Source organism: Paramisgurnus dabryanus, chromosome 2 (assembly GCF_030506205.2).
Source record: "Paramisgurnus dabryanus chromosome 2, PD_genome_1.1, whole genome shotgun sequence".
In the NCBI taxonomy this organism is placed as follows: domain Eukaryota; kingdom Metazoa; phylum Chordata; class Actinopteri; order Cypriniformes; family Cobitidae; genus Paramisgurnus; species Paramisgurnus dabryanus.
This window is the reverse complement of record NC_133338.1, coordinates 8,068,052-8,092,240: the sequence shown is the minus strand read 5'-3', so window position 1 is coordinate 8,092,240 and position 24,189 is coordinate 8,068,052. Positions and strand designations below refer to the sequence as shown.

At 38.0% G+C, this 24,189-nt stretch overlaps 1 protein-coding gene across 1 annotated transcript in view; it reads left to right on the top strand.

Moving 5' to 3' along the window:
• The first annotated feature begins 784 nt into the window (after positions 1-784).
• minar1 (membrane integral NOTCH2 associated receptor 1) overlaps positions 785-24,189 on the top strand; it is a 41,920-nt gene continuing 18,515 nt past the window's right edge. Inside the window, exons 1-3 of the mRNA XM_065294287.2 lie at positions 785-1,078; positions 1,791-4,069; positions 16,008-16,262. Coding sequence (XP_065150359.1) covers positions 1,829-4,069; positions 16,008-16,262 — 2,496 coding nt within the window. The 5' untranslated portion in view covers positions 785-1,078; positions 1,791-1,828. The remainder of the gene's footprint in view (positions 1,079-1,790; positions 4,070-16,007; positions 16,263-24,189) is intronic.

The following is a 24,189-nucleotide window of genomic DNA, read 5'->3' as shown; positions in this document are numbered from 1 at the left end:
AATGTATTGCTCATGGTTTGTTCATGTTAGTTAATACATAAACTAATGTTAACTTATTAACCTGATTTTAAAATGTTATCAATTATTCAGATAGTTTAATATAGTCGAAAAGCTAAATAAAGTAAACCGTGACATATACACAATATTTATTCATACAGTGGACTACTAGCTAAAATTATTCAGAAATTTTGACCTGGCCATGTTTGCTTAAGTGTTTTTCTTTAATTACTTTTTACACCAGAGACTGAAGAAAATAAAACATTGCTTGGTAACTGGGTGACCTAAATTTGTATTATCTAATTGTGTACTTACATTTAACAGCTGACAGTATCTTTTGTAATTCATCTGTGAGACAGTTTAACAGAAGGTGGGCAACACCAGTAAAATATCAAACAGTTTAAAGTTTTAATAGAGTTTTTTACCGTTATCTGAAAAAGTGAGAAATGTTGAAGGTGTCTGAATGTTGGTTTGACTGTACATATTCCACAATTCAACTTTAAATGATTGCATGTTTTTCAGAAAAACTAAACCAATAAAACATTCCGAAGAACAATCATCAAGAAATAGAGACGAGTATTAGAGGCGCATTGTGAGCTTAGGAGTTTTCCCGCATCCCTGAGCCTGACGCGTCATTCTGCGCATTCTAATAACTGCTAAAACATATAGCGCGCATAATGCGATTTCACTTTGGTTCGTCCATTCCTCATCCTGTCTCCAATCGATCGAGGTTTCTGTTAAGGTGAAATTACGTCATTCTAGGTGGAAACAAAGACGAGTTGAGCGTGTGTGTGTGTAAGAGAGAGAGAGAGAGAGAGAGCGCTGATCCTGCTCACCAAACTCTCCCCTGCAATCCGGATGGGATGTAGATGAAGAGACAGGCCATTCCACAGCATTCCCAACTGGGAGGAGAATACATCGCGCGCGCAAGGATATATATATGATGCTAATGATGTGCCACACAACTGTGAATGAATCTCTGTGGATTAACGCTGCACTTTACAGCTCGTTTTTTGTAGTTAAACGATCTCCGTCCAGTTTTTCAGTCTCGTTCCAGAGGACAGCAGATGGGACCGAATAGGTGTGTGTATGTGGATGCATGTTTATATTTTTCATTATTGATTAGGGAGAAATCTGAAATGTTCAAGTTTTTCCTTGCATTTGAATTAACATATGCTGTTAAGTTATTCAGTATCTTTATACAATAATAGTCTCATGGGAAGAGCGATTGTGAATGCCCATGTGTCTATTTGTATTTACGCATCAAATCCTTCAAGGAGACGCGGTTTTATCCCGGCATAATAGCAATTCAAATAGATTTTCTTGCTCTGCAACTAATGCTGCACAATTGCATGTGTAAAAAAAACTGTTCATTCAGCAATTCTTTAAAATGTGCATTTTCTTCAGTTTTACAGCCTCAGTTAATTAAAAATATTAAATCTGTTATTTTGTTATCTTCTTTGTTTTATTTACTATTACTTCCTGTTTACGAGGACATACAATATTTAATGTTCAAATTCATTTTTGCTACAGTTACACTACAAAAACAATGTTAATTTGTGTTTGTATTAAATGGCGCATTGAATATTAGAAAATAAAATATACAGCTGAAAAAAGGCTGTGATATAATTGAATATATGTACCGTATATCGTTAAGCTATATGTTACTGAGAATATGGTACTGTAAAGAATTAACTCAATTTCTCCACTCATTGTCTATGTTTTTTTCCTTCAGAAAACTTGTATATTTTGGCTGCCTTTTTCATCACTAATCATTCATCTGTCTCCTGCAGGCTGTCCTTTTTTCACAAATTTAAGAACCAAAACAGCAATGGATGCCATGCCAGAGTATTCCCTCTTCCTCGTGAGGATTTTGGAGGAATTGGATACCAAGTACAATACTGTTTCATATCAAGATCTTTGTAAATCCCTGTGTGCCAGATTTGACCTGGTCCATTTGGCTAAGCTGAGGAGTTTGCTATTCTACACAGCATGCTTGGATCCAGCTTTTCCAGCAACCTTATTCAAAGACAAGATGAGGTGCTCGGTAGAGGACCAGCAGTCCAAGAAGTTAATGGTGGCGGCAGACATTGTCACCATGTTTAACCTAATCCAAATGAATGGAGGTATGGCCAAAGACAAGCTGCCGGTGGGTCAAAGACCTAAATTTCACAAGAACCAGTCTTTCGAGTCCTGTCGATCTGATAGTGACGTATATAAATTTAGCGACAACGACAGGGCGTACAATCTCTTGGACACCAGGGGTCATCATGTGTCTCGGAATTCACCCCGCCCTAAGTCCGACTGTAACAACTGCCAGCGGTTCATTCCAACCTCAGACCCCAACTTCCTCTTGGGAGTCACCAAGGATCTAAAATGTAGGGCAGCATCACTGGATAAGCTACAGCATCTGCCACAGTACTCCAATGTCAGTCCTCCATGTGAGATGCAGAGTACTTACTTTCCCATGGACATTGACAGCGAGTCTACAACGGACCAGGACTCTCTGCGTGTTAATTCAGGTGTGAAGGATGCTTTCATGTCCAGAGGAGAGCCATTTACTGTGCACTCGTGTGTGCAAAAGCGAAATATTTTCAAAGAGGATTTTCACAACCTTGTTGCCTTTTCACCCAATGTGATCACCACAGAGTGCAGAGCAAAATCCAAAGTGGGAGGAGATTACCATCGGAGGGAGCTGAACAAGCCTCCCACCTTCTTTAATCACAGTTTTGAGCTGCCATACAGCAACCCTTACTTTGAACCCGTCAACTCACCCATCCAGAACAAAGGGCGTGTAAAGCACGAGAGTCTGGATGACTTGCAGGCATCCACTTATTTTGGACCTACAACAGTCTCTGAGTGTGTGAGCAACAGGAGGACTTCTAGCAAGCATGGCAAACCGCCAGCCTGGCCTGTAAAGAGCTTGAGCCTCAATACTGAAGAAGCTCCTGACTTTGAGAGGTCCTTCTTGAACGACAAAGTGGCAAAGGACAATCATCGCCTTAACATCGGCGTCATGAACAACGATCAACAGTTTCAGTGTGCAAAAGAAAAACCCACTGCCTCTCCCTCAGGTTTCTCCAAGAAGTCCAATGGAATCAAAACAAAAGAAATGACTTCGGTGGCCTGTGGACCCAGTGTTGAGAAAAGAGAGGTTGGAAAAAGGTATAAGGACAAGAACATCAACTGCCCATCGTTTCAGCCAGGTAATGTGGACAATGGTATGAGTGTAGGCACACAGACCGAAAAACCTGACCACAGGAAACTAAAAGATTTCACTAGTCACACCAAATATGGAGAGAGGCCCCCCTTCAAACACTCAGATGAAGATTCTGAGATTGTCAGTGATGATATTAGCGACATCTTCCGCTTTCTGGATGACATGAGTGTGTGCGACTCTATTGGCGTTGTGCAGTCATCATGCTACAACAGCAATGGCTCACTGTCTCAGGTCACAAAATCAGATGGTGACAGCTCACCCGAACATAACACGATCAAGCTGGGCAAAACTGGCATCAAGCTCGATCACCTCTTTCAGACGCTGGAAAACTCAGACGATGAACTCAAAGAGAGTGTTTTCAAGCTGGTTCTCAAGATTGGTGAGATCGAAAAGAAACTCGAGTCTCTTTCGGGGGTGCGGGGTGAGATTTCGCAGGTGCTCTCGAAGCTTAACAAGCTGGATGAGAAGATTCAAGAACCGGAGCCAAATGGGAAAACAACCGATAACGGCATTGTGGAGCAGATTAAGACTGATGTAAACCTCTCTCCTCACGTATTCCAGTGTCACACCACAGGACACAATATAAAGGTAGAAAAAAGTCCAGAATGGCGTTGCTCAGAGGCCGACGAGAGCGAAAGCCTAAGGGTAAAAGCATTAAGGAAAAGCATGTTTACACGCAGGTCATCCAGATCGTTAACTGAGGAAAATAGTGCTACCGAGTCCAAAATAGCTAGCATCACTAACTCACCTCGAGATTGGAGGACTGTTTCTTATTCCAACCATACAGGGGAAGAAGGAAAAGAAAGAGAGCGACATAGTGAAGGAAAAGACAGACACAGGAAACCAAGAGAGGTAACTCACCTGTACTGGTTTTATCTTTGCTGTGTTTTATTCGCAAGCATTTAAAATCTACTTGTTTGTTTTGGCTAATCAGTTGTGAACACAAGATCAATGCCACACATAAAAAAATTATTTGAGGTACCTTTATTTTGACACTCTCCACATCCTCATTCCTTGACATAACGTTTCTGCTAGCGTCAGAAAGTGAATGCGATGCAGCAAAAAAGCGGTTGTAGCAGCGAAAACACAGCGAAAGAGAAAGAACACAAGTGTGTGTTTAGCACTACAGCTGATATTGTCCATGCAAAACGCAGTGTCCTCTCGCATGTCCTCTCTCAAATGTTGATCAGTTGATTTTTTTAAATGCTTAATTTTAAGAGTTTTATTTTTATATTCATTTATTTTTCAACTTACTAATTTTTTTCTAAAACAACCTCAGTTATTGTCACTATTGCACATTTTGAAACAAATTACTGTTGCCATCTTAAGCTTGATATTATGTGACATTTTATGTGACATTATGTTATATATTTTGGTTGCATTTGTAACTAAAAATGCAACTGCTTAACTAGGCACATGATATAAAAATATTGATAAATTAATCGAATCTGATTATATCAGAATTGTGATCGCATCGAAAAATTGCATCGCTGTTGGACAAAATCAATATTGTATCGCATCGTAATGAACTGTCCGATTTACACCCCTAGCAATTATCACAAAATGCATTATTCTATCCTACATCCAGCAGTCTTTTAGTCCAGACAGTGGCACAGATTGAGCACAGGGCACAGCGGAGAGTCAGACAAATAAATTCAAATTAATCCCACCAGAGACACAGGGATTTCATTGTAAATTGGTCCTCTAGAGCATTTATGGGCTCTCAAGTTAATTTTTTCAGTGCTCGGCAGCATTGAAAGACATGAATGCATACCGACTCAAGGATTTAATGAAACGTGGAAGGACTCAAGGTCTCTGAAAAGCAAGTCAAATGTTTCTGGTGATTTATTTTGTAAATACATTTCTAATGAATTACACTGACATGAAAGAAAGTCATAACCAATGTTTTAGTAAGCAAACTAGATACAGTTAAATCTGTGAGTGATGCGACTTTCAACTCTCATTTCTACAAGGCATTTAGACATCTCCATTATATTCTGATTTCTATTTGTTTCTGTTGTATTGTTGTCTTTTCTTTGTTTCACCCCATTTTTATTGTTTTTGTTCACTTTTATTTTCTATTCTGTTTAATTTTATTTTATTCTGCTCTATTTTCTTTCTAACAAACTTGTCTGCTTGGCTTATTGCCCTGGGCAAGGTTGCCAGTTCCTGTATCATCCTCTCTGATGTTATTAGGGAATTGACGAGTGCCCAGTTCCTGTGTCTCTAGGGCGATTCAAGCTGTAGTTAATTTTAGTGAATGGCAACACAGGGAATTGACAGTTAATCAAACGCTACCTGGCCTGTGTTTCTGCCTCTTCCGAGATTTTGTTGTCATTTTACATTTAATGTGTTTATTTTGGAGGAAAAATTGAGGTCAGATGCAAAAGAAACATTTTTTATCAGGCTCTTATGTTTAGGTTCTGTAATTTCACTTTAATAGAAAAGGTTATTAGTCAGTGATTGACATTTGTGAAAAAAAGACATTTCACTTTAGTCATTTAATTGGTATTTAACAAATTTGAGTGTTTTTCGCTGCAAAACTTTTAGTGCATACAAGCTTTTTTTAATCCGCATTTTTGGACAAGACATAGCAAACAGTTGCAAAATCACTTAATATGCAAGTAGAAACACTTGCAAATAATGACAGTCAGAATGTAAAACTGAAGAAACTGAACCACACATCAGGAGGAGCTGTGATCCATGTGACTGCCATATACATGGACCTGGGTTGTATTCAGGTCCAAGTACTCACAAGGGATGCAAATCTGAATGTGATTTACGATTGTTTCACAAGCTGTGGTTCATCCATTCTGTCAACAAAGCTGATTTTCTGAATGGCCTGAGGAAGGGATTAAGCTAATTTGAAGCAAAGGTATTTGATGAACATGTAATACTTGCCGAGAGCATTCGGTCAATATCATTATCTTATTTTTGACAGAGGTGACATTTAGCGCCTTTTGCATCTGAGCTCTTCAAATATTATTATAGAGGTGTACATTTTTTACTGTGCAATACATGACCTGACTACATAAGTCACAACACTGACAGTAATTTCTAAAGGTCATGTTAAATAGAAATGTCTCCATAAAGGAGAAGTGTGACATTTCTGCACCACTAGCTTCATCAAGTGGAATTGCACAAATAATTCAAGTTTGCTCAACATATAATTCTGCCCTATACTCACACAATTGTTTGAGGTAATGTTGCGACTCTACATCATGCTGATCGAAATACTAACAATAAGAACAATGATTGGAACATGAATAATTTTTGAATGAACCAATTTATCCATATTAATCTTGGATAGGAAAAAGTTTTTCAACGCACATCACTGTTGAAGTAACAGCTGTCGTTTCACTTGTTTTGCTGTGTACAAGTTTGAAACGTAAGCCATTTAAAGGCTTTCCTGTTTATCAAAGCTGTCAATGGGGTTCTAACTAAGCAAACAACTCATTTTCTAGACATCTGTTCATCTGGTAAATGTGTTTCTGGGTTAATGCATGTCTTGTAGTATGCATCCTGATGCTCTGTATCTGTGTCATACTGGCTCTGATTCACAGGAAAATGTTACTCCTTTAAGTGTGATTTCTATTTTGGAGATCACTGGCGAGGAAGCACACAGATCTGGACTGTTAATGGGTCAGAAAACCTCTGAGAGCAGTAATTTTCCAACAGGCCCTTTGCATAACATTTTTGTTTTCGCACGAAGTACCCTTGATAAAGGGTAATGCAAACTTTTTTCTTTAAACTCTGATAAAACTGCCAGCCTGCCAAGCGATAAGCTGAAAGATTTTAACTCTTTCACCGCCAGCGTTTTTCATGATTTTCACCAAAGTTTAATGCCTTCCAGAAAATTTTCTTCTTTAAATATATAAACATACCCTCTGCTTTCAAACAAAAAAACCGTTTCATCCTACCTTTAGTGGTTCTTTTGTAATCAGCTTTTGAATATGGGTAGGTTTTTGCAAAAACACCATATTTTGAGCAAAAAGCAGAGATAATTCCATTTTTGTGACGGACTTTTCATAGAGATCCCATTCAGAGCGATCTTTAAAACAGACACGGACATGCAGCCGCTTGCCATAGGGCAATACTTCCGGGTTTAAAAAGTTGCGGAAAGACGGAAAATCTCGTCATTGGCGGGGAAGCGTTTTCTCTTAATTGACGAGATATCTCGTCAATGGCGGGGAAAGAGTTAAGGTTACCACTAATAATGATTAAAAAAGACTTAAGTGTAATTATTCAACTTAGATGAATAATGAGAGTTCTGTACATGGTAATGACATATCGTGAGCCTCAAACACATAAGTTTCCTCCTTATGTAAACTTTGTGCATGCAAAAGACAGCTGGAAAACATGCCTACGCTGTACATTTTAGGACACCCTTAAGCCGCCTTTCCACTGCACACGACAAACGACGGCCGATAAGCCGGAAGTCATTCATTTCCTATGGAGAGTCGCAAAGGGGTTGCGTGAGGTCCCGACCATCTGCGGATGCGTAAATATCGGATCCGTTTTGAGCGTTGGATCCCTTAAAAAATTTGAACTTGCGCGACTAAACCGCATGCGATATGGCGACCGGAAGTTATGTATTTCATTGTATTCCAATCATAAACTGTTTGTGAGGTAAAAATGATTAATCCTTTTTGTTTAACTTTATTAGTTACACTTAAATCCTTTAAAAAAAAACGTTTGATTACTAATAAGTAATACATTATTAATTTCATTTGTGTACGTTATTATTTTAATCTTGTCTTTATATGTTCTCTCCAAAAAAAAAATTGCAATCTTTGTCATATATGCTTTGCTATTTATTGTTTCATTCATTTGCGTTCATTTATTTATAACACCATGGTAAACCTAGAATGAAGCCTCTTGCGCTGGAGTGAGCTTCTTTCCCATATACGATTAAACTGAAAGTTCATTACGACTGCCACTAGGGGGAGAACTCCGACTGTCGTTTCCGTATGTCGTGTGCAGTGGAAAGGCGGCTTTAGACCTTGGCATCAGTACTCAGACATCAGATAAAACGGCATTGCACATCAGACTTAAAAGCATCAGTTCTCAGAAAAACATGGTCAGGACTAAAGTCTTGCACATTAGACATTGGGCAAAATGGCCTCAGACTAAAAGGCATCAGCCATCAGGTATCGCACAACAAGGCACCGGACAAAACTACAGGTACCTACAATTTTAAACAACGTATTGAGCTGGCTAACACATTATTACAACTACACATTTTGCCATCTGTTTATAATACTTTCTGTTAACTACTAGATTTATTTTCAAATAAACAAAATAAACAAAAATAAACTACTGTAGCTACTATGGTTTTCTGTTAGGAAGTAGATGAAATTATAAAATGCTTTTTGCCTATGGTTGTGCAAATAAAATAATTAAACAATTAAACTTGCTAATAATTTAAGCAAAATGTTCTACATTGTGGTGGATTGTAGCAATTTATATACAGTATATATATATATATATATATATATAAATTTATGTCAGGGCTACAAATAAATACACACTTAAAGAAACCCAGCAAGCAATTTTGGCTAAAACAAGGCTAAATTAGGGCTGTCAGTAAAAGTCTAATAGACGTCTACCATAGCCCAAGAATAGACAATATGTATATGTTTAAAACAGATGAAACCAAACACCTTAAACACCTGTTGACTGTGCTTACATGTTGGAATATCATACATCTTCAAGTTATTTTGGCAAAACTGGCATATAATCAAATTCAAGGTTATTTAGGGTAGAAGTGGGTTACTCATAGCCAGACTATATTGGGTCTATAGTTAGCTGTCATTTCAATGTCTCGGTTTTTGCTTGCTGGGAGTAAATGTGCCTTCATAAGTCTGACTTTATGCGAAAGGATGGGGCCACGTGTAAAATCAGCTGATGATTTTCTGTCTGAGGCCGTTTTGTCCGATGCCTTGTTGTGCGATACCTGATGCTGTTTAGCCTGAGGCCGTTTCACCTGATGTTTTTTAGTTTGAGGCCGTTTTGCCCTGGGTGTTTGATGTGCAAGACTTTAGTCTTGACCATGTTTTTCTGAGAACTGATGCCTTTAAGTTTGAGGTGCGATGCCATTTTATCTGATGCCTGAGTACTGACGCTGAGGTATGAGGATGTCCTAAAATGTACACCGTACAGGCCAATCTCAATATAACACTGACTGTGACGTTACCGTTGAGATGTACGCCCCAACATTAAATTAATTACAATGTTGTTACAGTGCTTAAAACAAAGTTTTGACTGCTGAGTTAGTGCTATACGCTAGTTAATGCCATATGCTAGCGTTTGGGCCATAGTTCTACTATTGATGTTACAGTTAGAGTTTTGCTGGATCTATACTGAAACCCCCCCACAAACTTACCACTCAGAAACGTCCATTAACAATCTCCAAACAATTGACTGTTCCTCAAATTCTGTATCTTCGTCTGATAAAGGCTCAAACATAAAGTCTGTTTGCACAAACACAAAGCTACTGAAAAGAGCTGCTCTGTGAAACAGCCAATCGGAGCAGAGCTCACCATTATTATGCATGACCCTTTTAAATAAGGTTATAATAAACTATTTTTCTCTAAAGGCAAAGGCAAACCATGGGGTTGTAAATGGACATTTTAAAACGTTATGGAAAATGTTTGCATTTAATAATGCCACATAGCTTCTATGTAGATATTAGAGAACAATTTAACATATTATTTCAATGCATGGTTTGGGACCTTTAAAGGATTTGTTTATTCAATATGAAAATTTTTACTTACCTCATGTTGTTCTAAAAATACAGTGGCAAGAAAAAAGTATGTGAACCTTTTGGAATTTCATAGTTTTCTGAATAAATTTGTTATAAAATGTGATCAGCTCTTCATCTTCATCAGTCAAGGGGATTAACAACCAATGTATCTATGAATAATTACACAAGGAAAGATCAAAATATGCACATCCAAAACAGTCTTAACTGTGAAGGTCTTTGACCGCAACTGTTGCTGCTTTTTAACGTTTTGAAATAAAGGGGATATAACAGCGTGCAGATCTTTTTTCCATTTCTATAAATAATTAAACAAAAGAATTCTGATCTTTTATGTCTTTATTGAACACACTCACTCAGCATTTAAAAGGGCGGTGGAAAAGTAAGTGAACCCTTAGAATTAATAACTGGAATTTTATCCCATTCTTCCTGACAGAACTGCTTTAGCTCTGTCATATTCTTTGTACGTCTGATGTGTATGACCCTCTTCAAGTCAATCTATAGCATCTCTAGGTCTGGGCTCGACTCTAAAACCACTGTAACGTATCATCCACACGGATCCGGCGTTTTGGGAGACTGAATCCGCTATTTTTGAAACCGGGTCCTAAAGTGGATAAATCTGAAACCGACACCCTTGCGGTTTCGTCTGTACAGCCAATCCGTATATTTTGTGAAGCGAAAACGTCATCACATCACGTGTCGGAAGCGTCACACGTAACAGCAACAACAATAACGGCGGGTTACGTGATTGTGTTCGTGCTACAGAAGCTACTAAAGCCTACTAGCTTTATTACAGCAAAATCTATTGCTTCTATGCAATTGTGGTGACCAACAAGCGATAATGGACAACACCATACGTTGGCTATGCGCATGCTCAAAGTCTTCTTCTCCGTGTATAGTGTATATCTGTGGCAGAATTACAGCGCCCCATACTGGTCCGGCATATATACTACACCGCTTTCAGTCGGTTTCAGTGGTTTCGTGTTTACGGATTATTTTTTTAGAGCAAGGAAAAAAAATGATCGGATAGGGAATGCACCGGCTTCGTGTGGATAAAGCCTAAAAGGCGGATTTTGTTTTTCTGAAGCCATTCTGTCGTGGACTTGCTCCTGTGTTTTGGGTCAGTGTCCTGTTGCATCACCCACCTTCTACACAGTTTCAGCTGCTGTACAGACAATCTCATATTATCCTGAACAATTGTCTGATACTTGGAAATTCATCTTCCCCTCAGTGATTGCAACCTGGCCATGCCCCGATGCAGCAAAGCAGGCACAAATCATGATGTTTCGTCCACCATACTTTACGGTTGGGATGATGTTTTCATGCTGAGCTCTTTCTATGCCAGATGTGTCGCTGTGTGTTTTTTCCAAATAGTTCAATCTTAGTTTCATCAGTCCACAAAACATTTTGCCAATACCACTGTGGAGTGTCAATGTGCTCTTTTGCAATCTTCAGGCATGCAGCAGTGATCTTTTTAGTGGCTTCCTTCCTGGTGTCCTGCCGTGGATGCCCTGCTTGTTCAGTGTTTTACGTATTGTAGATTCATGAACAGAGATGCTAGCAAGTTCCAATGATGCCTTCAAATCTTTGGCTATCATTCCGGGATTTTCTTGTGCAGATCTAACTCCAAAAGTTGAAGGTGATTTTATCAGTCAAAGTAGCTTTAGTCCCCCAGACGTATTATCTTAACGAGACTCCAGGAATGCTAAAACCTGCCTCCAGTTAGCTTTTTTGAGTTCAAAAGGGTTCAAATATTTTTTCCACAAGCACTATGAGGTTTTTTGGTTGTTCTCAATAAAGATGAAAGATCTGAATTTTTTGTGTTATCATTTTTAGACACGTTTGTCAAAAACTAGACATGTTGTTTATGTCTGTCAATACCCTTGACGTTTTATATCAAATTTATTGGTTTATTGGTTCAAATACTTTTTCTTTACACTATACATGGCATTTCTTACATGTAACAAAACGTATACATTTTTATGAAATGTAATAGTCAATTTATTTCCATGGGTTACTATAAACAGAGTTTAAATTAAGGGCTGCTGAATTTGAATTGGGCTCCCATTAGCTAACTTTAAACAGGTTATACGCTGTAAAAACGTTTGTAACCCAGTGATGGGTCAAAGATAGCCAAACAAAACCATATATCTCATATAGATATAGAAATATATCTAGACATGCAAAAGTGTTCTTTGATGAACAGATGTGTAGACAGGTGTTTAAAACACTTTGCTGTGCATTTGTTGAAATTCCCACGTCCTTGGCACTCTCTGTGTAAGCCATATGTGTAAACATTACTGTTTTATTAGCTGCAGGTAGTGTCTCCATTCCCCCCCACACCGACACATACACAGTTAAGTAGTTCTTTTGAAGTTTTCTTATATAGTGATGTTGAGTCAAAAGCGTGGAGGCATGGAAGTAAATTTCTTCATCTTAAAAAAACACTTAGTTTGCAGCACTTCAATCTCATTGCGCAGTAACATTATATTTTAGCTTCCCCTCTTGCTCAAACTTCCGTCAATATTACTGCACCCAAGGTCTGAGTGCTCTTCCGCCATACAATATAGTTTAAAAAATCGCCATGTTGTATTTTGTGCCATACTTACTCGTGTAACTTCTCGTCTTAAAATAGGGGAAAACATGAAAGTGTTTGGAGGCTTCTAAATTAGCCCCTGTTTGGATCCTAAGAAATGAATGGGGCTAGGCTAAATGCTAACACATTCACGACGTACTGTACGGCGGGTAAGTGCCCCCATTGAAAAAAGATAGGTATGTATTAATTTGTCTAAGTTGAGGTAAGAACATAGTAAAATGTTGAAAACAGTGGTGTTTTCCTTTAAACTAAATTTTCTAGCATGTGTAACAGCAAACCCTCTGTTTGTTTCAATTAATCCCAGATATGGGTAAGTTATAATGTTTGCACTCCTGTCACTTTCGGCGTAATTGTATGATAACAGTAGGTCCCACAAACAAACTTTAAGTGTTCATTTGTAGCAGAGATGTGTGTGTGTTAATTGTGTAATAAATTAATCCAACTTAAAAAAAATTGAATGATAGAGCCAAAGCCAAAAAGCGTTAGTTTGTGCCCCACTCTTTTTGTTTGTGGGACCTACTTTTATCATACTGGTAAAGTCATACTTGTAATTTTGAAAAATGAATGACAAATACATTTCTTTAACATTTTTCATTAATTTAATGCATTTGACACTTAAATAAAATGAGTTTGAATATGCAGTACTTTCTAGAATGAGGTTACTTTTAATATGCTATAGCATTGGTTCTCAAACTTTTTCAGCGTGCGGCCCCCCTTGTGTACGGTGCATTCCTTCGCGGCCCCCCAAAGAAAATTTGTGACTAAAAACTGTTCTAAAACTCAACATTTTTAATAAAAATTATACGAAAAAGTAGTGCTTTTGGTTAGTAAACTTATTTTTTTTAGGTTTAATTACACAGAATTCATGATAAATTAATGTATTTTATAAAATGTCATAAAACTGTGGCCCCCCTGGCACCATCTCGGCCAGTTTGGGGCCCCCAGTTTGAAAACCACTGAGTTATAGTACAATTTAAATTCTGTGCGATATTAGGACTGAAACTTCTTAGCTACTGTACTAGGCAAGTGAATGTTAGGCGTTTAGGGGATAAATGGTATGATCCAGTTTTCACCGCTAGATACTTTAACTATACTACATCTTTCTCTGGCCATTCTGCCAAAAAAAGTTACTTGCAACATTGAGACTGTATGGTTTCGTGGTGCTATTATGTGCAGTGAATCAAGCATCCTGACATAATTTTTCTGCTGCTTCAGAGTAATCAATCACCTGTCATTTACGGCTGAGAAGATTGGCTAAAAAAGTTAAGATGGTGACTGCAATTGAGATAAATAGGAGAGACAGCAGAGAGAATAAATAGAGTACGGCTATGATATGTGTCTGGATTGTTTTGGTAGATGTCATGAATGAGCTGAGCCATTGCCTGATTGAAAACCTGAGCTGACGACCCTAAACTGATGCAATACTCAATATAAATTTCATGAAGATAATGGTCTTTCCTCGCATGTGCTTCATATACCGCGGTTCATTTTCCGAGGCTGTGTGTGTTTGATTAGTTATTTCCAGGCTGACAGTAGGGGGGTGTATCAACATTATACTCCCTGCCATCATCCCTCACTCCCGTGGCTTTTTTCATTTTCACCTGAGCTCAGGCCAGCCAGACCAACACCTTTATTTAAACGTAAGCAGTGAGAGAAGAACAAGTGTTGTTTCTGCACAGAGGGTCGGATTGAGAAAAAAGAAACATGAAATATGGCATACAATTCAATGTTGCAATTATTCTGTGTATTATTATTTGTATTATTGGAGTGCCACCTAGTGATAAAAGTAAGTGTGTGCATGGGATTTTGGAGCATTATACTGTTTTGGGTCTCTGTGATTTACGGCCTGCTGTTTTAGGAAAATCAGGACAAAATGCAATGTGGCTTTAATAGCACTTAGCTCAGAAAAGTTACAACCGGTTCATAATAATAAAATCTTTGAAAATCTAGGCTGCAGCACTTTGGTGGCCCTCAGGGCAGGAGTATGCTCTTGACTTAAGATATATATATATAAAAAAACATTATTCTTTTTAATCGACAAAAGAGGGATGCACATTTTCTGCATGGCAAACGAGACCTAAATCACCCCTGCAAGCACAACACTAAAATTACAGCCTCATCGTGTTTATAGGTATTTGGACACATGCAGCGCCAGCACAGTTTTTTAAAGACCTGCGACTTATAGCTGATGCAGTCAAATTAAATCCTGCGTTCAGTGTCCCTTCTGAACCTCTCTGATGATGATCGTACTTGAGTGTAATTGAAGAAATTTTACTGCAGTTTTTATAGTTGGTGGATAGGGTTTTCGTATGAGATTGCTGAGATGTTTCTAGATCTACACCCATGTTTTTAACATAAATACCGTATGGCTCAAGACCCTTCTTCAATCTACATACTTTTTTTCTCTTATACATTGTTTTCTCATTTCTATGTAAAGCACTTTGAATGACCTCTGTGTATGACCTCTGTGTATGACCTCTGTGTGGCCTGAGACATACTGCACAATCCTAAATTTGAATCCTAAAGATACTGCAGAATGTAAAACAGTTTTTGCCTAGGCATAGATGAATAATACATGTATGAGTTCTGTACATGGTAATGACAAATCATGAGCCTCAAACACGATTGTTTCCTCCTTCTAATGTAAACCTTGCCCATGCAAAAGACTGCTGGAAAACAGACCAATCTTACATAACACCAACTGTGATGTTACAGTCGTGATTACACATTAAATTAATTACAATGTTGTTACAATGCTAAAAACAAAGTTGTGACTGCTAAGTTAGCACTATATGCTAGTTAATAACATATACTAGCATTTAGGCTGAGGTTTAACAGTTACGATTTGCAGGTCCATACTGAAAAATAAAACACAACTTACCACTCAGAAACTTTCATAAACAATTTCCAAACAACTGATTATTACTCAAATTCCATATCTTCCTCTGATACAGGCTCAAACATAAGATCTGTTTGCAAACACACAGAGCTACTGAAGGAGCTGCTCTGTGAAACAGCCAATCAGAGCAGAGCTCAACATTATTATTCATGACCCTTTCTAATAAGGCAACAATAGACCATTTAATTCTAAAGGCAAATCTTAGGTTTGTTAATGGATATGTAAAACAGTCTCGGGATATTTTTGTATGTAATAAACACAAATTCCTTCTATGTAGATATCAGAAAACAATTTAACATATTATTTATGCATTCTTTGGCACCAATTTTGTCCTTTGCGACCACAGACGTAAGGACAGTATGAAGACATTTTAGCATCAAAGTCCTCAGAATGCACACACTGGATGATTCGACCAGACTGCGAGACCATACACTTGATGACTTGTGGTCTCGAAATCTCACCTAACGTTCTCATCACAGCAGCAGAAAAGATAAGTTGCTTCTCCGTGACCTTTCCTCCCATTTCTCTCCTGCAGACAGATCGACAGTATGAAGCCCACCAGGCACACCGTTCCTCAAAGCCGCCCAAGGACTCCTACCTGGTTGAGCAGGTGTTCAGCCCGCACCACTTCCCTTCCGCAGTCAAATCTCATGTAAAGGGCAGCCCTCTCTACACGGATCTGCGGCTGACCGGCCTTGCTGATGCCAAGCGTTCCCAGCCCTCCTGGACCATAGAAGAATTCAAACGCAACTCAGGAGACAAGAACAAGCTCAGCGCATTGGACTTGCAGGTGAGAGTTTTGATTTCGACCTTGTCAATTTGTCCAAGCCCTGGAGGATTTTACGCAGGATGTGTGTGGTGGGTTGTTTTATTTTCAAATAAGATTGGATTAGCTTGAAAGACTAAGACACATGGGATTTGAGCCTTTCGATTTTTTTCAATGAGTGCTTCTTTGCTTCATACTTGCAATGTTTTTTTTTTGTTATCAGAACTGCAGGTGACCTTGAGTGGTATGAAATATGATTGAACCATATAAAAACAATATGTTTATTAATTAAGAATACGTTTCTTGAAATGATAATAGATGATAATTACCATATTTTGCGGACAATAAATCACACTTTTTTCATAGTTGGCAGCGGGTCCTGGAACTTCTAGCTTTGTGGCTTGTCGTGTTAATTTAGCCTATTTAGCCTCGCAGGTATGTTCTGTATGCTATTGTGTATCGTGTAAAAATAGTTTATGTTACTTCAACATGTACGTACATCTATTCAGCCTACTGTTCTGTGCTATTGTTTAGTTGATAAACTTGCCTTTCCAGATTAAATGTCCGTTCTTCGGTTTGGATTTAGTGAAATTGTTTTCTAAATAAACTCCAAGTATTGTCCAGTGCGACTTATATATGTTTTTCCTCTTTTGAGCACATTTTTGACTGATGCGACTTATATCGCATCCGGAAGTATTTCTGTAAGCGATCTGCAAATCTTTAATGATTTTGTGGAGTTCAGTGACCCTGCATAAAAGCGCTCGTCATGTCTTTTTGTAGTTTCTGACTGACAACCTGTAAAACAGCACAACAGTTCTGGGTAGACCTGGTTCTGCGGTGGTACTTTTCATAACACTAACTGGCATTGTATTAATTGACAGGCATTAAATTTACGGAATTCTGCGGGCAGCGTTTTCATTAAGTCCTGGTCATTATATGTTATTTTCATTATTTTATTATGTTCCCTGACGTGTACTTATAAAATGACTAAATGTTTTTTTAACAGAAAAACATACACATTTAACTCATTCACCGCCTGCCTTTTTGAGAAAAGTTGCCCACCTGCATTTTTGTGATTTTAACAAAAGTTTCACAAAATTCCTTGCAGGAAAAATTATCTTCTATAAATATATAAACATACAAATTATATCAAATTAAAGAACACACCTTCTGCTTTCAAACAAACAAAAAACAAACAAACAAAATGGGGAAAAAGCGTTTCATTATATATTTACTTTTTCAACTTAATTTAACCACTGAAATATGGATATTTCTCTTCAAAAATACAACATTTTGAGCAAAAAGCTTAAAAAATTGCGTTTTTGTAAAGGAATTTATGTTAGAGATTAGACTCAGAATGACTATCAAACATAAAGGCAGTTAAAATAAATCATTAAATCTTTTTAACTTCCGTTTTTGATAAATTCGGTTTGGCGCCATCTAGTGGATAAAAGCGGTATTACACTTTCACTTTGAAATTCGTCCAGAAATGCATATTTATTAGTTAAATATTAACTCATAATTGACGAGATAACTCGTCAATGGCGGTGAATGAGTTAAGTAATTCATGACAATTTTCTGCCTGGTTTTCATGCTGTGATAGAAATTTGTGTGCTTCTCTTTTAAGAGCGTTCAACCTGGCTCGGTGTCCCGCCCACTTCGATTGACAGCCTACATGTACATTGCTGCAACCCACATAGAAAAATGGTTCTGGGCTGAATATGGTTGAGTTCGGCTGTTGTTTTGGCCCACATACCACAACGGCTCATGGCCCTAAAGCTCATGGGGTCTGAACCATTGCAATGTACCCACCCACTATTTAGGACCAATAATATTGGATCCACCCACTTTTACTATCTCTATTTAGCGCATACATCTGTTCAATTTTTTACAGCCTTGACTTACATGCTGCTGCTTTCTTAAATCCATTCCTCTTGACTCATTCAGAGTCCAGATAAATTAAACTCCATTCCGTGTTTTCATTACTTGCAGCTGCTACACTCCCCACACACGGTAAACAAAGGATCATAGCATATCTGATGCTTAAGTGGGTCTGGCTGTGTGCTCACATACTGTCACTTAACAAGCTGGTATTTAAGTGAATGTTCACCATTTGTTCTCCTGTTGCTTTTAAAGGCATCTTGTTGTCTTTGTTGCAGCATTGAGTTACAGTTACACTTTCACTATGTTGCTACAACATTAACAGTTTTCAAAGGTTTTTTGCTTAGCTACAGTACATCAATTAACCAGTGTTTGCAGCTCTTTGAATTCTGGTCAATGAGAGAAGGTAGTTGTTGTACCAGTGCTGTGTGTTGATATTAAAGGAGCGGTGAATCAAAAACTCAATTTTAACTTGATAATTTGTTATATAAGAGATCATCATACTTAAATGAACATCCTGCAAGTTTCAGAACTGAAAACGTACGTGCTACTGAAATATAACCGTTTTTGGCACCAAGCCAGCTAAACACTCCAGTGTGGAATTCGGAAATCTATGACGTCAAAGTAGAATTGAAGCACCTCCCCATAGCCAAATACAATGACCACTTTTGTAGCCCCACCCACAGCTTCACGTGACACACGTGTGTCTCAACAATCATTAAACATGTCTTTAAAGATTGCCAAATGTAACCAAAATTACTTTTAAATAAATTTTTTCTGATAGACTTTTATTTTGACGCGGTTATCTGTTATGATAGAGTAACCATGGTAACGAAGTCTTGGGTTGTGGAAGAACCGCGTGGGAACAACACAGAAGCTGAATACTTTAATTCGGAGGCTCTGAAAATAACATTAGGAATGCGTGAAAAAAGGTTGTTTTTGAAGAGTTCCAGCTCGCGTGGGGAGTGTTTGATTACCTTGTGTACTGTGCGGATTCACTTGTAAAGAAGCAAGTCGATGCTGGATTTGCAGAGAGACTGTGATTAAAAGCACCACTAATATTGGATCTGACGAAAATGACACAGCAAGTAAGACATTTTACTTTATTTAAGTTACTGCGTTTCACTATTGCTTTGTTAGAAGAGATCGCTTGATATGTCCTGTTGTAACATCCGTGTCTAAACGGTAGAAATATGCAAAGGAAGGACTTATCCTCCGCAATTTAGATTATGATGCCCGCTTACTGTGTTGTATACGGTCATTTAGGCAAGTTGCGTTTGAACGGTCAAACACTCAACAAAGCTTTTTTATCATATAACTGTGGTATGTAACGTTACGTGTATCTAAGAGCAACCTCACAAGAACAATACAAATATACAAAGTTATTGATAAGAGCTTATCAGCCGCAGTTTATAATCTGATGCGCGCTTACTGTGTTGTATACGGTACTTTAGTCACGTCGAGTTTAAAGTTTTGTTTCTACTTTACTATACGTATTGTCATTTATGTGTATCATCTTTAGCACCCAGAATCTTTTGTGGCTCAAACATATATGTGTTCGGCTGCCATTTTCACACATTACTGTTTTAATAACATTTCCCCACATGTAATGACGGGGAATGAAGCCGTCCAATCATAGCAGTGGGTGTTTACGTCCAGGTCTTCAATGCGGCCCGCCCCTTCAAACGAAGCTTTTCTCCAGAGAGCCACTAATCCATGTTACAAAATAGCCTATTACTTATTGTTTTTGAATGTAAAAACCACGCGAACATCATAAGTAGACATCAGACAACAGTATAAAACAAAGTGACTTATAGTCCGGAAAATACAGTAAAATGGTTATCCTCACAGCTATCAACTTTGAAACCCATTATAGAATGGCAAAAGATAATAGATAAAAATATTTAAATACAAAGTCCATCTACTACTTTAAATAGGAGGTATATTATTGCATCTTGAAGAAGGTACCAAACCAGACTGTGCAACAGTTTCTCTCCCCAACTTGTATCTATATATTTATTCAAAATAAATGCTATTGGTCATACTTTATCTCTATGCATGTTTAAAGAGAGAGAGTTCGAAAACATTCTGGAAGTCCAAAATACTCAAGTGTCACATGATTCATGTATACTATGATAGTTTCTGGATGTCCATTGTGAGCCACTGAAATGCTGAGAGGCAAAGAGCTGTGATTTTTTGTAATTAATAGTCAAGAAATGCATTGATATACAATACCTAAATATATCACACCAGTATGTTTCAAAAAAGGTCCTAATACAGTATGTACCATTTAGGTACAGATATTCATATATGCAAACACTGTCTATAACACTCCAACCATAAATACTGTAAATGCAATTTGGAAATGTATTCCCAACATGTTTAATAGCCTTTGTAATTACACAATAATGGATTTATCTATGTTAAAGGTTCTTTCTGATCCCATTTTTTAAAACCCTGTTGCTATAATAGCATAAATAATACCTGTAAAATGATAAATCTCAAAGTTCACTGCAAGGCGAAATATTTTCTTTAACAGAATTCCCCTTTTAAAGCCTACAGTGAACAGCCGGTTTGGACTACAGCCCTCTACTTTCTGCTTTAATAACATCAGTAGAGTTTTTTGACTAAACTCCGCCCACAGGAATACGTCTGTCGCCATCTAAGCTAACGACAAGCTAAGCTGCTGTCGAATCACAACACACTAAACAAACGATGAAATCATAACTCTTACAAGGAAAACATCAGCCTGTTTTTAGAACAGTGGTATACAGATAAGTAAATTGTGTGAAAAATACCACGTTTTTTTTTACACGTGAAACATGAACACATGTTATATGCGCACTGTAAACACAATCAAAGCTTCAAAGACACAGAAAGAACAAGACCTTTAAGAGGATAAAATTTACAATTAAATGGCTGTTAGTTTTTTTTTATGTGTTGCTAACTTTTTCCCAGAGCTGGCCCAAGGCATAAGTGAACTAAGCGGTTGCTTAGGGCCCCCAAGCCACCAGGGGTTCCCCAAGAGCAATTCGTTTGTTCTCCACAAGGTCCACAAAACTGGTTACAGAGGGACAAAAGGATGGGGTCAAAATAGGTGCACTACTGAAACAGCATAAAAAACAGCATGATCATTGCAATAACATGGTGAAATGAAAGGATTTTACACTCGCTGGAGAGATGTTCTTACACGCTTAATCAGCATTATTCAGTCCTTGGCGCAATACATTTTTCACTCAGGGGATCTGTTGATGTATTACATCAGGACAACAATGGGAACTTTCTTAAAGAAGTGGAACTGATTACTAAATTTGATCCTGTTCGGAGAGATCACGTGAAACTAATTGAGAGTGGAGCATACTCACATACAACATACAAAATGAACTGATAAGCTGTATCTGTTGTTGTGCACACTCTAAGTCTTGGCAAAACACCAGAAATAAAGGAACACCACTTAGGATTTCTAATAGCTCCTGAATCTACTTGTCTTGGCTTGTCCACACTAATTCTTAACAGGCTTGATGAATTGAACATCTCTTTACAGGACTGTAGGGGACAATCGTATGACAATGGCGCAAACCCAAAAAGGAAGAAATAAAAAAGTGCAGGCCAGGCCATTAGCAAAAAATCCACATGCTTTTTCATGAGTCTTGTGGAGCACATACCTTAAATCTAATGCCACTTGTTTTTTTGGAAATGTGGAAAAACTTTAAAGACTTTTCTCAGGTGGGCCCTCTTGCAGAAGTATGTGAATGTCACACTCAAGTCCTGGAGTGAAATGCGATGTGGAGAAGCACTTCGGAGTGTTTCTCAGCTTTAGCCAGCTTGAGCACATACACTGAGGGACCAGTGTAAGCTTCTTGAAGACAAACTTACCTGGGGTGACTGGAGTGCACTTGCTACAGAGATGGAGAGCCTTCCAGAACTCCCCCACGCAGACATATATTTTGCTTGCAAATGTCTTATAGGATGTATTTAAAACAATGTAATTAATACTGCAACTTCAGTGTCTGACATCTTACTAAAAAAACTAAATGAGGAAAAAGAGGAAGCATTAGATTATTATTCAGACTGATCTAACAAACTTTACTAACAAACACCAGCAAACAATATTGTAAGTTGGTTATTGCTTGAATTTATGGATGGGAATCACATAACTCTCATGTTCATATTGCAAAAACAAACTTACTGTAAGATACAACAAGCATATAAACTAGAAATACATTAAAGATGAGATTTTAATGACAATGATGAGATACAGAATATGATTTATGTATTTTAGACATTATTTAAACCCCTGCGTGGTGTCTTTATCATGTTTATACCTGTACGAGTGTGGAACAAAAGATGCGTGTCACTGACCAAACCAAACCACCAATCACAAGTGTGAAGCCTAAACTCTTTAAAGTAAACTTGATCATCGAGTGAATGTCGTGCAGTAACGAAAGCACGGAGAGAGTCGAGCGAGCGCTCATTCCAGCACTTGTGCGGCTGCTTTTTGTGCGTGCTGTGCAGAGGTGCGCTGTCCCGTAGAGTTCGCTCATCTGTGCGCTCGCGAGGACGCTTAGCGCGAATATTGTTCTGCGCGCCCGTGCGTGGTTTTTGTGCGCGCGACTTTTGGGTCTGATTAAACGCCATAGCCGCGCATATAATTGGTTCGCGCAGTGCAGATCACTCGAGTGGCGCAGTTTCGTCCTTCTTTTGATGAGTTCAGCTTCCCATACTATATGTGCCCTCGCGAGGATGCGCGTATAAATTATTCTGCGTTTATACTTGCACATCTCTCGCTCCCGCGTGCTTTATCCGTGCCTATTTGGGTCTGAATAAACGTAACATACTTTCGCACACCTTGTTGCCAGTAGGGGGCCCCCCAAGCCTGCGAGGCCCTACGCAATTGCGTGGTTTGCGTGGTGGGTAAACACGCCACTGTGTACATTTACAATTATTTTATAAAAGATGCTGTTTATTCAGTTATTTGTAGTTGATTGCTCTGCACATTTGCAGGTTTTGGATGTTTTAACCAAAAGTAATTAACTCTTTCCCCGCCATTGACGAGTTATCTCGTCAATCTGCAATACCGCTATCATCTTCCGCAACTTATAAAAACCGAAAGTATTGCCCTAGGGAAAACAGCTGTATGTCCGTGTATGTTTTAAAGATCGCTCTGCATCTGATCTCTATCAAAAGTCCTTCACAAAAATGGAATTATCTCAGAACACATGAAGGTAGGATGAAACGGATTTTTTGGTTTGAAAGCAGAGGGTCTGTTCTTTTATTTCATATATTGTATGTTTATATATTTAAAAAGGAGCATTTTCTGAAAGGCATTAAACTTTTGTGAAAATCATGAAAAATGCTGGCGGGGAAAGAGTTAAAAGTGGTTAACTTGTTTACAGTTAATACATTGGCTGCTTGTTTATTTAGCTAAATTTTTAAGTACACTACATTAAGTATGCCACTCACTATGGCACAAAAAATCTGACCATTCTTGTGCGTTTGCTACTATTATAAAAAAAAATTGAAGAAGGGTAAAAACATGCCTGGCAGATATTGCCATGATGTAATCAACACATCTACAACTTATAAAATTGATAATGGGTGTGTTGGATTTATAGTGTGAAAATTATCAAGCAATCAAACAATAATCAATCAATCGTATTGGTGGCACCAAGGGGCCCCCAAAATAAAATTCTGCTAAGGGCCCCATTAACTTGTAAAACTACAAAAAACTTGTAACCCATTGGCTCCTCGAACTGTCAGTCAAACAGATATATATATATTTATTATTGTCTTCAAGATTCATTTCTTTGTCTTTAATTTGTAAATTAGGTTTGAAACAAATAGGTTTAAAAAGTGTCTGCTATTTGAATAATAGAGATCCAGAATTAAGCCAATGACAAATGTAGGCCAGATTGGATCCGTAACATGTTGCTAGCCTGCTATTATGGCAGTTTTAGTACAAATACAGCTTCTCAGATTGTCTTTTTAAGCACATTGTGTGTTTATTCATGTCACAGACACCCAAACTATCTCACAAGTACATTAATAAAAAGTTTTACACTACCGACTG